General features: G+C 38.1%; 1 protein-coding gene across 1 annotated transcript in view; it reads right to left on the bottom strand.

Annotated features, from left to right (window-relative positions):
- The window catches only part of LOC125673558 (uncharacterized), an 18,296-nt gene extending 460 nt beyond the window's left edge, over positions 1 to 17,836 (bottom strand). The window contains exons 1-5 of the mRNA XM_048910171.2: positions 17,422 to 17,836; positions 15,625 to 15,770; positions 8,606 to 8,807; positions 2,947 to 3,054; positions 1 to 274 (exon numbers count right to left, since the gene is read on the bottom strand). The exon at positions 1 to 274 is cut by the window's left edge and continues 460 nt beyond it. Of these exons, the coding sequence (XP_048766128.1) occupies positions 1 to 274; positions 2,947 to 3,054; positions 8,606 to 8,807; positions 15,625 to 15,770; positions 17,422 to 17,659 (968 nt within the window). The 5' untranslated portion in view covers positions 17,660 to 17,836. The remainder of the gene's footprint in view (positions 275 to 2,946; positions 3,055 to 8,605; positions 8,808 to 15,624; positions 15,771 to 17,421) is intronic.
- Between the last annotated feature and the right edge of the window lie 438 nt (positions 17,837 to 18,274).

The following is an 18,274-nucleotide window of genomic DNA, read 5'->3' as shown; positions in this document are numbered from 1 at the left end:
AAGTCACTTGTAGGGATATCCATGGGCGGGGTCTGGTACTTGTGCATGTATTCCGTGCGGCCGGGGAACGTGGTGTTGATTCCGGCCTGCTCCTGAACGGACAGGGTCACGGGTCCTTTAGTTGCGCTCATTCTTGGAATACTGGAATCGTCTCTTGATGTGGCGTTGAATGCGTTCATAGACTTGAGGTCCACAATGCCGTTCTTCTGTGTAGCACTGGGGTCAACGTAGAAAGTGTTGCTGCGTGGATAAAGACTGTCAATAGTCTGGTAACCTGAAAGACACCAAATATTCTAAAATTCAACTGTAGTCTGGTAACCTGAAAGACATCAAATATTTCAAAATTCAACTAGTACAAAACTTTTATTGTCAAGAACAACAATACCAAGGTACATATGTAATATGTACAACATCAGACGTCGCTCGTTGGCAGACATGTTCATACTTTCGCAGTAATCATCAACAATAGATTAATGACTGGACAGTTATACAGCGAGCTTAATGACTGGACAGTTATACAGCGAGCTTAATGACTGGACAGTTATACAGCGAGCTTAATGACTGGACAGTTATACAGCGAGCTTAATGACTGGACAGTTATACAGCGAGCTTAATGACTGGACAGTTATACAGCGAGCTTAATGACTGGACAGTTATACAGCGAGCTTAATGGCTGGACAGTTATACAGCGAGCTTAATGACTGGACAGTTATACAGCGAGCTTAATGACTGGACAGTTATACAGCGAGCTTAATGACTGGTCAGTTATACAGCGAGCTTAATGACTGGACAGTTATACGGCGAGCTTAATGACTGGACAGTTATACAGCGAGCTTAGTGACTGGACAGTTATACAGCGAGCTTAGTGACTGGACAGTTATATAGCGAACTTAATGACTAGACAGTTATACAGCGAGCTTAGTGACTGGACAGTTACACAGTCAGCTGAATGGTTAGTCTACACAGCGAGCTTAATGACTGGACAGTTATACAGCGAGCTTAGTGACTGGACAGTTACACAGTGAGTTGAATGGTTAGTCTACACAGCGAGCTTAATGACTGGACAGTTATACAGCGAGCTTAGTGACTGGACAGTTACACAGTCAGCTGAATGGTTAGTCTACACATCGAGCTTAATGACTGGACAGTTATACAGCGAGCTTAATGACTGGACATTTATACAGCGAGCTTAATGACTGGACAGTCAGTCTACACAGTGAGCTTAATGACTGGACAGTTATACAGCGAGCTTAATGACTGGACAGTTAGTCTACACACCGAGCTTAATGACTGGACAGTTATACAGCAAGCTTAATGACTGGTCAGTTATACAGCGAGCTTAATGACTGGACAGTTATACAGGGAGCTTAATGACTGGACAGTTATACAGCAAGTTTAGTGACTGGACAGTTACACAGCGAGCTTAATGACTGGACAGTTAGTCTACACAGCGAGCTTAATGACTGGACAATTAGTCTACATTGTACGCAGCGAGCTTCGAAGATGAATCGATCAAAGACCGAGTACTTGTTTTAGACAATGATTGAATGGATTGCGGTCTGTATTTGAATCGTGGGCGCCTAACGTTTGTACCCACACTCCCTTTGATCCGCCCCTTACGCCTAACGTTTGTACCCACACTCCCTTTGATCCACCCCTTATCGTACATGTATCTGCAAAACTTATAAGAAATCCGTGGAATTTACGTGTATTGAATCTATTTTTATTCAACTCTAATGTTAGCGTAGTTTTACTGGATTAAATATATAACAAGATAAGCAACAAATTTTAGTCAGTTACAAAATATTTGATGGCACTGGAAATTGAAAACCAGATGCAATGGAGGGCCTACCTAAGAACGTACACGCTTGTGAATATTACTAATTCAATGAAAGTGGTTTTATTTTTGCAGAGTCCTAACTGGGGTCATCAATAATTCACGTGTGGTGTTTGACCTGGTTCAAGTTGAATGTCCAAAGCTGAAATGGGAATAAGTTTTTTGACGATATTACACCTAGTCTTGAACGACAACACTTCCATCCCATTTCTCCATATGAGATTGTACAGACTGTAAAAGTTCCCTGCAAAGACTACGAGAAACAATTTCCATTTTAACATGACTCACAATATTGCCCTGCAGTGTTTATATAGAATTATGAATAAATGATAAGTGTAGATACATTAAAATACAACAGTAGTGGTCTATAATAACTTTTGAATTCTCGGAATTGTAAAAACAATACCGAGTGGTGTGAAAAAAGAAACCCAAGAAGGTATCGATTGGTATCACATATAGCATGTAATCAATACAAAGATCGTTAATTAGGACATATCAGAACGAAATCTCACTGCAGATCCAAGAATAAACCTACAAAAACCACGTATTCACCCAACTTTTAAATAGTATTTCATTACAAATGAATTAAAATCGGAATAATTCTGAAAGCGAAAAGCCCTTACCGTATCATAGTCTCAAGTAACGAAGCGGTCCGCGTAACTAAGCAGGAATGATCGAATAAAAGTTTAATGCCTACACTTAATCACCCCGGCCTTTTGTTCTACGCCTTTTGTGAAACCCACAAAACACACACGCTTCACTGCAAGGTTTTAAACCTCTAGTTAAGTCCTTAATAGTTTGTACTGAATGTATTTTAATTTACAGATTTTTCCGTTAGTATAAAATAGATCTTAATCTTTGCATGCGATACATGTTAAGTATATAAATGCATATCAGATTGATTGGCACTTGATATTAATGAGAATTTAAGATAAAGTTTAAACATTTTTATGATAAGTGCTATTGAGATTTACGTTCCATCCACTTGAGATACCCGAATTTCTATTGAGAAAATGCGTGTTTTTCCTCTGACTGACGTGGTCTTCACACTTTTTTTTTCAAAAGTTAAATAAATCCAGACCTACTGGTAAACACGTTTTATCACAGACCTCTAATGTTGCGTTTGGCTGGCATTGTGCACCCAAATCGGACCCGGCTCTGGAGGGCTTCCGACGGTTCCCCGTAATACACGGAGGGGGTGGTCCTTGGCTGAAAGGCTACAACAAAAACAACACACAACTGTAATTAATAAGTAAATAGAGAAATAAAATTATTTCAAGACATAGATATTATTTCATGGCTCCTGGAGAGGAATAGCTTTGGACAGATGGTGTTCGAACGCGCCCATCAATATTCATAATTCCCGCCTCCTCAACTGCCAAAAGGCGGAAACATAAGAGTCCCATAGGTCATGCCGCTCACCTGATTTCCAATCATCAATCTCGAAATCGGAATGCATTGGAAAATGGCAAAATTAATTAAATCAATTCATTAAGTGAATAAATTACCAGGTATTTTGAACAACAAGCAGATCACCTCTACAAAGATTTTTTTTTTATAGATATAAGATGTCGGCATGACAGACAGTAATACATATGTATTAGATGCCACATTGCCAACTCCATCTGCAAATCCGCCACAAAGAAAATATTCCGATATACAATAAATATGTGGATACAAAGTAAATATCCGGATACGAAGTAAATGTCTGGATACAAAGTAAATATCCGGATACGAAGTAAATGTCTGGATACAAAGTAAATATCCGGATACGAAGTAAATGTCTGGATACGAAGTAAATATCCGAATCCGGATACAAAATAAATATTCGGATACAAAGTAAATATCCGGATACGAAGTAAATGTCTGGATATAAAATAAATATCCGGATCCGGATACAAAATAAATATTCGTATACAAATTAAATATCCGTATACAAATATATCCGGATACAAAATAAATATTCGGATACAAAATAAATATTCGGATACAAAGTAAATATTCGGATACAAAGTAAATATCCGTATACAAATTAAATATCCGGATACAAAATAAATATTCGGATACAAAGTAAATATCCGGATACAAATTAAATATCCGGATACAAATTAAATATCCGGATACAAAGTAAATATTCGGATACAAATTAAATATCTGGATACAAATTAAATATCCGGATACAAAATAAACATTTGGATATTCGTTTAGTTCCGGAGACAAGATGCAATACAAAATTACTGAAGATACCCAATCAGAATTCATGGTGTTGATGCTAAAATTCTGATTAGTACAGAAAGTAAATTATATGTATCTACACTTTACAATTTTACGATGATTACACAGAACCTGATATACATGTAGCAGTATATTATATATACATGTATCAACACTTTAAACGATTTTACGATGACTGCACAGACCCTGATTAGCAGAAAAAGAAACAACAATTCCGTGAAGGTCTATAAATTGTTACTGGGTATTCGCCTGTTCTGGTGAAAAAAAATCAAATGTCAATCAGAAATTAGATGGCCGCCATCTTGGAATTTTCATTGTTCCAATCAACACTTGCATATAAACACGATTATTTTGTCTGGGGGGAAAGTAGGCTTCTGTCAATGACAAAATTGCACACCCAATGGGCTCAACACTTAAAATATTTGCAATCAAAATTCTATATTTTTCAATGTGTAGTGTTGAAATTTTAAGAAACAAGTACATGTATGTATTATGTCTTGTTTATGGTATCGTTTGTGAAATTTACTAACACCTGGTCCCTGTGTATAGAATCACAAGCTGTCCGCAGGTGTAATTTGGACAGCTAATTATACGCAACTGACACTCACATCACGCTTTTGTTCCATCACCAAAAACCATTTCAAAATTTCAAAGCACAAGCTCGGAGGGAGGCTCTATTCAGTTGACCGTTAAAAAGTTCATTCAGCAGGTGCCCTGTGGGCCTTAACATTAATATATTGATACAAGTAGCACACCACAAACAAGAATAGCAGTAAAACTGATAGATGCTCCCCTAATTGCATCTAACCAATGAACTACTTCATATGACGAATGACTCGCACAATAATCAATAAGTGTTGAAATATTGTTGAAAGGAATGTTTCTTTTTCGTGTACAAGGTATATGTTGAGTGGCATTGACCTTTACAAAATGACCTTGAGTGACCTTTGTCTGAAAGCTATTCCCTATTACTTATTTGTGTGATATATAATCAATACCTGTTCAAAAACTGTTGAAATAAGACACTTTTTCTTAATATATGGTATATATGCACTGAGTGACCTTTCCAAATTGACCTTGAGAGACCTTGGTTCAAAACTGTTGAAACAGTGTTGAAATGAAGTTTTTTCATATATAAGGTATATGCTTTGAGTGACCTTGACCTTTACAAAATGACTTTAGTTACTTCTGATAGAAAGCCATTTACCTATTACTTATTTGTGTAATATATCATTAATACCTGTTCAGAAACTGTTAAAATAAAGAACTTTTACTTATATAAGGTATATGTTCTGAGTGAACTTGATCTTTCCAAAATGACCTTGGTCCAAAAGTCCCTCTCTCAAGGAATATTTGTGATCAATTATGATCAATTTCTGATGAAAGGTTTAGGAGGAACTTTTATATCAAAAACTGTTGATATAATAAACTTTTATGTTCTGAGTGACCTTGACCTTATCATAATCACCTTGAAAGACCTTAATGGTCCAAAAACTCTTGTCTAAAGGAACATTTGTGATACATTATATTAATTTCTGATGAAAGGTTTAGGAGATATGAGGTCGGAAGGACGAATGGACAGTAGATGACTATATCCCCCCCCCCCCCCCCCCCCTTGCAAACTTTTTAGGGGAGCATAAAAATCAAATCAGTGTTGCATGTTTTATAGTGGAAGTTCAAGATTGCATGTATGAAAGTTTGATATAAAGTGTTTTTATGGGGATGGGGGTGGGAAAGAGGGGGGGGGGGTTAATAGAAATTATGGCTTGGACAAATATTTCCAACATTTGTTTTTATTATGTCTTACCAGCTTTGTCTCTAGAAAGCGCTTCCATTATGAGCTTCTGATATGCCTCTATATCACAAATTTTAAATCTGGGTCAAAAAAATCTGAGTTTTTTATTAGTGATCTTGACCTTGGCAAAATGAACTTCATCAAGGGTCATGACTTAATTGTCTGCAATATGTACAACTTGTTAAAGCCTTATGTCCCACCGGGGACAAAGAGGATAAGTAAGTAATATGTCAAGATGCAGAGAAGATATAAATGTTTACATTTTGTCCCCCATGGTCCCAAGGAGGCACTAGTGAGAACTAGTGACCATGAAATTCACAATGTATGTCTGTTTGCCTCCCCCTATAGATGATGCATGTACATACCATTCTCAGTGACTTTATTGATGAGAATTTAAGTTATCTTAAATACAAGCAATGCTAAAGGACTGATTCAAGGCAAGGAATAATGGTTTTCGCGATGATGAGATTCTCACAAACCTCGCGAAAATTTCTTTTTTAGTTGGTTTACATTTTTACAGTAATTCTAGCATGAAATCATTTCAATTATCACAATTATATAAATATAAAAAGCTAATGCTTAGACATGAAATAATTTTTTTCTTAATCCTCTTTATTCACATTATTATCTGTGGTTAATCAAAGCAGCGAGCCAATTAATAAATCTTATCATGTCTGTATTCTGACATTTCATCCACAGCAAAACAAACAGACAACTTTTCACAATCTTATTACCATCTTCATCAACTGAAATTTTGTGACATGAAATCATTATTCATCAAAGATAAAGCTCTTGATTCTGTTATATAGTTTCCTTAAATCTCAAAATTCAGGATGTTTAAAAGTCGACTATATATAAAACTATATGTACAATGGAACTATGTATATCACACAATGTTTCAATATCAAAGGCTTTCTACTACAAGTTTTTCATCGCAAAAATAAAAGTGCTTTGTAAAGAAAATAGAATATCTTAATTAAATAGTTCTGTGAATATACAAACAAATCTGCTATTAGCAAGAAAACTTATCACATGCATGGTAATTAAGTAAAGGAACTGATTCACGATTTCCCCCCAAATTTTGTTTTTCAATTTTAATGATCAAAATCTACTGTCTAATGTGTTTGAAAAATTTCACATGAAAATCAAAATTATACATTATCACAGGTCATTTTAGAGAGTTTATAATTTGTTTTGTAAACAAAGGTTGTGGTATGTACAGGTAATATTGTGAAATGGATACTGATCTAAGTTTATTATATCTATCACATTTTTATGGAAGCCGATAGGTACCAGGGTATTGAATTAATATATATTCATTTAACTGGCGGCCGCCACTTAATTTAACTGGCAGCCGCCACTTATTATCTGGCAGCCGCCAGTTAATTTATGGGGCGGTTGCCATATAAATTAAGTGGCGGCCACCATATGAATTAAGTGGAGGTCACCATATGAATTAAGTGGCGGCCGCCACAAAAATTAACTGGCGGTCACCAGTTCTTCAACTCCTCTCTCTCTTTCTCTCTCTCTCAAAATGAAAGGCCCGGTGCAATCCCGGTAATCTTCCTCTCCAATACTTAGTGATATGTATAATATGTCGACAGATTCACACACAGCAATCTTTATGTGTACTTAATATACAAACGTATCATGCACGTAGAACCAGGGGGCTGACCCTCCACTTTTTTGACAACATTCATTTTCTGTTATTTTCATATATAAACTAAGTTATTTCCACATGTGAAATAAGATTAATTGGCTGAATAGCCCCCATCCTACTCTTTTGGTGGTAGTAATGAATGGTAAAAATGTAATAATAAATGAACTGATGAATTGAAGGATGAACGGAGCCCCCTCCTTCCAATTTAGGAGTACAAAGTTTGGACAAAAGAGACATTTTAGGTTCCTGTTCTGCTTGTCAACAAGACAATTTCTCCTCCGACTGTCGCTATACACTTTGAAAAACGATGCTTCGTGTTTGGCAAATTGCGTACTATTCTAAATCTTTCCAAAACAATCACTCAGCAATATGAATTAAATTGTTTTTGCAATTGGTAGCCGCCATGTATAAATTTAGTGGCGGCTGCCAGATAAATTAAGTGGCGGCCGCCAGATAAAATAACTGGCAGCCACCAGTTATAATCTATATGGTGGCCGCCAGATAATAAGTGGCGGCCACCACATAAATTAAGTGGCGGCCACCAGTTAAATGAATATCAATTCTATACCCTGGCACCTATCGGTTTCCGTACATTTCAAATATTCTTTATGTAAAATGTGTCATCTAAAAGTTAAATTTGTGACTGTGCAAAATTAAGATGCTTAAAATTACACAATTTAACATTTTACTGATTTGTTTGTACACATAAAAAGACTTGAGCCTTTGTTTACATAACACACAGTTAAGACTAAAATATTGCTTTTATCCTAGAATTCAAAAGGAAAAATTTTGGCTGTCAACATTAAATGAGTTATTATATTTTTAATTTTTAACATCAAAAATGAAAAATATTTTTTTCAAAAAACGTTAACCCAGTCCCTTTAATGCCTTTGGCTTTGGTATTAATTATCATTTTCATGATAATGCAAACTTGGTGAGAGTAATATTATAATTCCAGACAGAGTTTCTGATTTAGTCAAAGTATTAAATGACTGCATAATTTCCAAGGTTAACCAGAGTGTATGAAATAACTGCATAATTTCCAAGGTCAACCAGAGTGTACGAAATGACTACATACCTGTCCAAGGTCGACCAGAGTTAAGAGTGTTGATGTACTCAGTGCGTCTAGTTTTGTCAGCCCACTTGGTTTCCATCCGAACTGGTTCTCTTGATCCACGACTCAGGTTGTGACGGTAACCAGTGTACCTGTCTGTCACGCCAACAAAGTCACCAAACTGGCGGATACGGTCAGCTGCATTGTAGGTTGAAGTGTCTAAGGCCTGCCAATGGAAATCACATTAATGTTAATCCAATCTTTTTTTCAAAGAAATTTAATACTGGTGTTTAATTCATGAATGTCTTTGAAAGCATTCACTGTAATATATTGGTATATAATGTGACATTGGTTTCGGAATTTAAGGGGGATAACTCTTCATTTGATGAAATCATATTAACATATCATCAACATAAAGAAGGGGGATAACTTCTCATAGGATAAAATCATGATAAAGCATTAAGTGTAAATAGGAAAAGTACATGAAGTCATAACATAAGATTAGAGTGAAAAAAGTCTTTATTTAATGAAAGCATACCATATCATCAAAGTAAAGAAGGGGAATAACTCTTCATTTGATGAAATCATAAATTTACATCAAAGTAAAGAAGGGGAATAACTCTTCATATGATCATATAAAAAAAATGTATGTCTGTAGTCTGTTTGTATTTCACTCATAAATCAGTCTTTACAAACACTAGATAAATCACTTCACACCTATATTTCCTGGCCTCAAAATGCCACTCAATACTTTTATTGTAGTCAATTGATCTGGACTGTAAATTCAAATGCAAGAGCACTAAAAGCAAAACTCAAGAAAAAAATCTTGAGAATGACTAAACAGTGTGTGTGCAATTCCATGCACAAGCAAGAGACCTTATGCTGAGCCACATTACTCACTTATAGTCTTATAAACTCTTCATTGCACCCACAACATGTAGCTAATGATGGAAATGAGAACAATTACCCAGTGTACACACCACATAAATTCTCGCATATTTTGCTGATAAATTTTAGTCTGAATTTTCTTTAAAATGAAATTCTTCACGAATTTCCTCAATTCTTATGTAAAACCCCAATTGGTTAGGCACAATCGAATTAGAAAGTAGGTCCCTCAATCTGCTCTCTGGTGTGAACTGAAATGAGAGAGGGGATCAGAAGGATTGAACTTAATTACATTAATTACATTGAGTTAAAACTTAGGTTCTTACTTTAAATCAGACTTGAATCTGCATTATACTATTTAAAAAATAGCTTGCAAATGCAATGTAACAGGGTAAATTTCAGTTGTTTGTTTTTGACATGATTAAATGTTTTTCCTTAATGTCTCACACCACTGTTTCACCTTGAAAATGGCATAGATATACAGACAACTTACTAAACTTGTTCCTACTAAAATAAAATGTTAAGTCACCTAGTTCTTAACTAAAAAAAACTTTCAAAGATTTCTCACGTGCCCGGTATTCCTAAGTTACTGAACATATTTGGGGGTCCTGAGGTGGTTCTATCATTAGTGGAAGGGGGGGGCTGAGGTGGTTCTATCATTAGTGGGGGGGGGGGCTGAGGTGGTTCTATCATTAGTGTGGGGGGGGGGGGGCTGAGGTGGTTCTATCATTAGTACCAGGGGGGGGGGGGGCTGAAGTGGTTCTATCATTAGTGGGGGGGGGGGGGCTGAGGTGATTCTATCATTAGTGGGAGGGCTGAGGTGGTTCTATCATTAGTGGGGGGGGGGGCTGAGGTGGTTCTATCATTAGTGTGGGGGAGGGGGGCTGAGGTGGTTCTATCATTAGTGGGGGGGGCTGAGGTGGTTCTATCATTAGTGGAAGGGGGCTGAGGTGGTTCCATCATTAGTGGGGGGGGGGCTGAGGTGGTTCTATCATTAGTGGGGGGGCTGAGGTGGTTCTATCATTAGTGGGGGCTGAGGTGGTTCTATCATTAGTGTGGGGGGATGGGGGCTGAGGTGGTTCTATCATTAGTGGGGGGGGGCTGAGGTGGTTCTATCATTAGTGGAAGGGGGCTGAGGTGGTTCCATCATTAGTGGGGGGGGGGGGGCTGAGGTGGTTCTATCATTAGTGAGGGGGGGGTCTGAGGTGGTTCTATCATTAGGGGGGCGGGGCTGAGGTGGTTCTATCATTAGTGAGGGGGGATCCTGAGGTGGTTCTATCATTAGTGTGGAGGGGGGGTCCTAAGGTGGTTCTATCATTAGTGTGGGGGGGAGGGGCTGAGGTGGTTCTATCATTAGTGGGGGGGGGGTCCTGAGGTGGTTCTATCATTAGTGGGGGGCTGAGGTGATTCTATCATTAGGGGGGGGGCTGAGGTGGTTCTATCATTAGTGTGGGGGAGGGGGGCTGAGGTGGTTCTATCATTAGTGGGGGGGGGGCTGAGGTGGTTCTATCATTAGTGGAAGGGGGCTGAGGTGGTTCCATCATTAGTGGGGGGGGGGCTGAGGTGGTTCTATCATTAGTGGGGGGGCTGAGGTGGTTCTATCATTAGTGGGGGGGCTGAGGTGGTTCTATCATTAGTGTGGGGGGATGGGGGCTGAGGTGGTTCTATCATTAGTGTGGGGGGGGGGGGCTGAGGTGGTTCTATCATTAGTGGAAGGGGGCTGAGGTGGTTCCATCATTAGTGGGGGGGGTTGAGGTGGTTCTATCATTAGTGTGTGGGGGGGTCATGAGTTGGTTCTATCATTAGTGAGGGGAGGGGGAGGCTGAGGTGGTTTTATCATTAGTGAGGGGGTCCTGAGGTGGTTCTATCATTAGTGTGGGTGGGGGGGTCCTGAGGTGGTTCTATCATTAGTGTGGGAGGGGGTCCTGAGGTGGTTCTATCATTAGTGTGGGGGGGTCCTGAGGTGGTTCTATCATTAGTGTGTTGGGGGGGTCCTGAGGTGGTTCTGTCATTAGTGGGGGGGGGGGGGTCCTGAGGTGGTTCTATCATTAGTGGGGGGGTCCTGAGGTGGTTCTATCATTAGTGTGTGGGGGGGTGCTGAGGTGGTTCTATCATTAGTCGAGGGGGGCTGAGGTGGTTCTATCATTAGTGAGGGGGAGGCTGAGGTGGTTCTATCATTAGTGGGGTGCTGAGGTGGTTCTATCATTAGTGTGGGGGAGGGGGGGTCCTGAGGTGGTTCTATCATTAGTGTGGGGGGGTGCTGAGGTGGTTCTATCATTAGTGTGTGTGGGGGGGGGGTCCTGAGGTGGTTCTATCATTAGTGTGGGGGGGGCTGAGGTGGTTCTATCATTAGTGAGGGGGGGTCCTGAGGTGGTTCTATCATTAGTGGAAGGGGGGCTGAGGTGGTTCTATCATTAGTGAGGGGGGGGGGGGGCTGAGGTGGTTCTATCATTAGTGAGGGGGGGGGGGGGGTCCTGAGGTAGTTCTATCATTAGTGATGGGGGTGGGGGGTCCTGAGGTGTTTCTATCATTAGTGAGGGGGGTCCTGAGGTGGTTCTATCATTAGTGTGGGGGGGTCCTGAGGTGGTTCTATCATGAGTGGGGGGGGGGGGCTGACGTGGTTCTATCATTAGTGGGGGGGGGAGCTGAGGTGGTTCTATCATTAGTGGGGGGGGGGTCCTGAGGTGGTTCTATCATTAGTGTTTGGGGGGGGTCCTGAGGTGGTTCTATCATTAGTGGGGGGGGGGTGCTGAGGTGGTTCTATCATTAGTGTGGGGGAGTCCTGAGGTGGTTCTATCATTAGTGAGGGGGGGTCCTGAGGTGGTTCTATCATTAGTGGGGGGGGGGGGTCCTGAGGTTCTTACCACTGCCACTCTTGTTGCATTCCTAAAGAGGGAATCTAACCAAAACCATCGAAAAACTAATTAGATACTGATTATGACCAAGACATTATTCACTATAAACACTGACAGGTCAGAAGATTGACCAGTTCTCACTGTAAACACTGACAGGTCAGAAGATTGACCAGTCCTCACTGTAAACACTGACAGGTCAGAAGATTGACCAGTCCTCACTGTAAACACTGACAGGTCAGGAGATTGACTGGTTCTCACTGTAAACACTAAACAGACAGAAGATTGACCAGTTCTCACGGTAAACACTGACAGGTCAGAAGATTGACCAGTCCTCACTGTAAACACTGACAGGTCAGGAGATTGACTGGTTCTCACTGTAAACACTGAACAGACAGAAGATTGACCAGTTCTCACGGTAAACACTGGCAGGTCAGAAGATTGACTGGTTCTCACTGTAAACACTGGCAGGTCAGAAGATTGACCAGTCCTCACTGTAAACACTGACAGGTCAGAATATTGACTGGTTCTCACTGTAAACACTGACAAGTCAGAATATTGACCAGACCGGTTCTTTCTGTAAACACTGACAGGTCAGAAGATTGACCGGTTCTCACTGCAAACACTGACAGGTCAGAAGATTGACCAGTTCTCACTGTAAACACTGACAGGTCAGAATATTGACCAGTTCTCACTGTAAACACTGACAGGTCAGAATATTGACCGGTCCTCACTGTAAATACTGACAGGTCAGAAGATTGACCAGTTCTCACTGTAAATACTGACAGGTCAGAAGATTGACCGGTTCTCAGTATTCACTGTTCACAGTAGTACACAGAAATACAATGAGAGACAAACAACAATAAAATTTTCAACTGATCGGATGAAACTCTGGAAAACAAAATGAAGGTAACTTGCAATGGAATGTAAAACTAACACATGAACATTAGATAAATGAAATGTAAACAATGTTGTGTTTACTTCTTCTTCTTCCTGTAAAGTGAAGGACTGCTTGTAATTGTAATAAGTTTACAATTACTAGCATACAAATTCAAGTTTTAAATTGCAAAATTGAAAAGCTTACAATGTAAAGTTTTCAAAGTGTGACACAATCAGGAGAAATCTAGACAAGAACTTTGGAGTATGATGGTGTAAATCTTCCGGTGATTTCAATATAGACGTGTTCTTTCATGTTGATGATGATTACATTATACATTTTGCGAAACACAACTACTACAATGTGGAATCAATTAAAGGAATTCATGGAAACCAATCTTAATGGATTTTCAAGACATTACAGTTTTGTTGGAACAAAAGTTTGTGGATATAATGTCTTTATACATTGAAATATTGTATAAGCTATGTATTTTATTAAAGTTTGAAATTATAGTGGAATATTAAGCTGGGGTACACGAAATCTGAAAAGAAAATAGAGCTTCCATGAAATGTGATATGATATGAATTTCTCAAAATTTTAATCAAACACAACAGGCTTTGTGCAAATTATTCAATCAATGTAAAAGCACAGCAATTTGTTCACAATCACTTGAAATCAAGCTACATCATAGTCTGTGCTGTGTAACGGTGTGTTCGGAGTGCATGCATGGGTTACCTTCTCTTGGCACAAGAATCACTGAAATTTATGGAATTTGTTTTTCATCACATAACAAGTAACCTGAAAACTTATCAAATTCCTGATAGAAATTTTAAAAACTATGTACCCATTGTGTCGTTGACTTATGGCGAGTTTTTAAAATGTAAAATAACCTTAGAAACCTGAATTGGCAGGAACAATTGACTAGATTACCCCCCTTGGTATGACTGTTGACTATAACGTTACTCCTCCCATTGTGTATGAATTATGCTTACAAACTATAATCATTATAAAACCTAAAATAATGTATTTTAAAAAGCAGTCTTGGTTTTAATAAATAGAATAGAATAAAATCATCAAAGGATCGATATTCATTAAGATCTGTGACAAATCTTAATTATTAATCTCACAATTTCCATAGTATTTTTAACTCCTGATTTCACTGTGCAGTACATTTGTATTAACTATATTGTGTCATTTTATATCTAGTATCTAGAATACTTATGTATATGAACAAGATTGTTACCATAGTTCTCTCTAATAACTCGCATTTCTCTAACGAATTTCACTTGATTTTTTTTTTTTTTTTGGTATAACATTGTGCACCTCATCTGCGTGTTAAATGTAACCATTTTGTGATTCAGAGCACAATGAATAATTCTGAAGATTTTAAATGATATTACATCAAAGTATAAGATATATATGAATCTGATATATGTAAATTTCAAATATCATAGTATATATATATACTATAGTATCTAACAGGTAAATGATATGAATTTCAAATAGAAATGGAAATCTGGGAAATGACATAATCTCAGCCGTCTTCATGTGATCTCTGTATATATGTTTCCATTCAATCAAAATACTAGTGTCTGTATTTGGGAGACAAACATCTAGCAGACATCTTACAGACAGATCATGTTAAAAATATTGCAAAAAATAATTAGAAATTAATTAAAAATGCATAAATTTTAAAAGACTCACCATAAAGGAGGCCTTAGCTAAGTCAGGTACGTCCCATATAAGATGTATCAGTTTTTAGAATAATTTATCTTTACTAATATATACATTGTAGTTTAATATAAACAATATCTTGGGGCAACATGTAAGTTTCGTTTATTATATACCCATCAATGTTCCGTTTCTTGACACTGTGGATTTCCTAGAGTATGATCCGATTTTCCGGATCATAACACTGTGGTTTTCTGATTCCATTTCAGTATCCTCCGAAACTGATGATGTCACAATGCATCAACGCAACGTTTTTTTGTGGAAATATCGACCATGTCACAAACAAAACTGCGTACACAAAATACATCTGTGTTTTTTGATAATTTGGATCACATTTACTATCTTATAAATGTGGATTTAGAAATACATAAGTAGGTATATAATAAATTTATTATTACTACAGTAACTTGATCCGAAGAGTTGGATCACGTCTCGTTGACAGGTGCGGATCATCAGATCAAACTCGACGCTTCCTGTCTCATTTTATCTGATGATCCATGCCTATCCTCTCTACAAGATCAGACTCTTTGGATCAAGCTACTGTAGTAATAATTATAAGAGGATACATTCCTGATATACCTCGAAATACATGTACTAGAACAACACCCTGTCCCAAATAAAATGAGTATATAATCTCCACATCCCAGTTTTTCTAGTACTTTGAATAGTCAGCCCACTAACACACTGGTGCCACCTACCTGTTGAATGCCTCTCAGATTGTCCACGCCCCACTGGTGTAGCTCGCGAACCTGATTTTCTTGTTTGTCTCGCAGTGAGTGGACATGCAGCTGGGATTTGAGATCTTTGAGAAATCCTGCAGCATTGGCTAGATTATTGGCTGGGTCTGAATGGGTGAATAAAGAAAATTGTATGGTTCATCGACTTCCTTGCAAACATTCAATGCAGCATGGATGCTACTCCCAAGATTCTTTTTTTCTCACATATTTACCAGTGTAAGACAGCTTTAACAGGTGTAAGGCAGCCTTGTGAGAATTCTATTTCTCACATTATCACCAGTGTGAGATCGACTTTACCCATGTGAAACAGCCATGTGAGATTTTTCTGTCTCACACTGCTGCGACGTCATTTGATTGTGACGTCATATATTTTCTATGATTTACGTGACACGGTGAAGATTTACGTTACACGGTGAAGTAAAAATATTTTACATTGTTATCTTTAAATCTTAATGTATATAGCCTTCTGTTGGACAACCTTGTGTTTTTTAGTTTACACTTACAGTGTAAACCATTTTCGGGTATGATCTTTCTGCCTATCTAATTATCTAATTAGCATCGAAGTTCAAATGAGGATTTTGATATTCTAGAATTTTCTGAAAGCTCCTAATTTTATGCACTAAACTATACTTAAAATGTGAGAAAAATAATCCTTCATTATTCACTCGTGTGGGATAGGGAAATTCCACCTCTGGAACAAGATTCGCTGTCTAGGACTCGGCAAAGCCTCGTCCAAGACTGCGAATCTTGTCCCCTCGGTGGAATTTCCCTATCTCACACTCGTACTAATGAAGGATTCTATTAATCTTACATTGCTGCAACTTAATTGATTATGATGTCATACATTTCCTATAATTTACATTACATGATGAAGCAAAATATTTGTATTGGTTTTTTTTCATATTTCAATTTGTCCTAACTTTATGAGAAGTCTTTTTTTAGTTCATAATAAATCCATTTTCAGCTATGCTCTTTCTGCCTGTCTAATTAGTATTTTAAATTTAAGTTTAAATGAGGATTTTGATGATTTTGAATTTTCTCAAAGCTACTAAATTAATGCAGGGAAGTGTGGGTAAAATGTGAGAAAAATAATCCTTCATTATTTACTCATGTAGGATAGGAAAATTCTAGAGCTGAGAACAATATTTGCTATCTAGGACTCAACAAAGTCTCGTCCTAGACTGAATCTTGTCCCCTCACTGGAACTTCCCAGTCCTGCTTTGACATTTCGGGAGGTCGACAATGGACATGGGGACCACCCCCTCCTTATTCTGTTTCCTCCCTCCATTCATCCCCTTTTTCCTTGTTTTGGTAGGATCCCCCCCCCCCCCTTCTCTCTCTCTCTCTCTTCACCCACCTCCAATTTACTCTACCCATCCCTACAGATATATCATTCACTGATGTGTAAATAATATAATATCTCGAGTAAAGATAAGTATCACAGTATAGTTAGTATATATATATATATATATATATATATATATATATATATATATAGGACTCAGTGAAATAAGACAGCATCTCAATAAGACTGAGCATCTCAATGAATAAGACTAAGCATGCTGAACTGAGCTACAGCTCTCTAGAACTCATGCATGACATCCAGTGAAATCGCCTACTTTTGGTCACTACATGGCATGTGACAATATTTCATTGCAATAATATATATCCCCCTCTTCATATAACATTTTACTCTCAATTTTGTTTTACAATATTAGATCTATAGACGAGTGTCAACATAGTTTTAGTGAGACTCACTCATGGCCTCTGGGACGCTATTTCTGGGATCGTAAAATCGAGTAAAGCTGTCCGATGTGGACATGATATTTCCGTCCAGTTTCAGATGATCCACGGCGTTGTTGATCCGGGTCAGTTCGTTGGCCAGTTCATTGGTACAGTAGTACGATCCGCTCGTCATGAAATCTTTTATCTCAGTCTGGACTGCATTGGCCGTGGAGACCAGTCCAGGATCCGCTCGCCCTTTTGTTTGATACATGGTTCCTATTAACTTAATGTACGAAAAAAACAAAACAGCTGTTTTTCTAAAGGCACTGTTTCATCGCCAGTATCCACGTTTTAAACGTTAGCAACGACCTATCTCTGTTCACCTCCAGTGTAAACAAAATCGGGATCGTCTATCTGTCACCGGTTGTTTATATTAGATACAAACGCTCGTGTGAGTTAGATTAGGAGGTGCGCGACACGGGACGTAACTCATTTATCTAAACATGACTTAGAAGTCATCACAGATTCAAGGAGTAAAGATTGGTTGACAAGTTGTAGTTACGGTTCAATTAAATGTACTTAAACAAATCAAGAAATTATCAATTAAAGAAGATGTGCTCAACAACTTTTACATTGCATTAATATTGTCATCTTGCACGTTGTACATTCATCATGTATGAAATATTGTAGAAAATCGAATTAGATCTATATATGCGATTGTTTGCGTTAATACTTGAATTAATACTCAAAATAAATAAATAAATGATGAGAGATGAATGAAAAGATGTTTTGATGTATTGTTGCTTTTATTCGGATAACTTATGTTTAAATTCCAAAAATTACAGAAAATAGTAATTTTACTATTAAATGACTACCTTTAGGAGAC

This window comes from Ostrea edulis, chromosome 3 (assembly GCF_947568905.1).
Source record: "Ostrea edulis chromosome 3, xbOstEdul1.1, whole genome shotgun sequence".
Taxonomy (NCBI): Eukaryota; Metazoa; Mollusca; class Bivalvia; order Ostreida; family Ostreidae; genus Ostrea; species Ostrea edulis.
The sequence above is the reverse complement of the archived record's forward strand: the minus strand, read 5'-3'. Positions and strand labels throughout refer to the sequence as shown.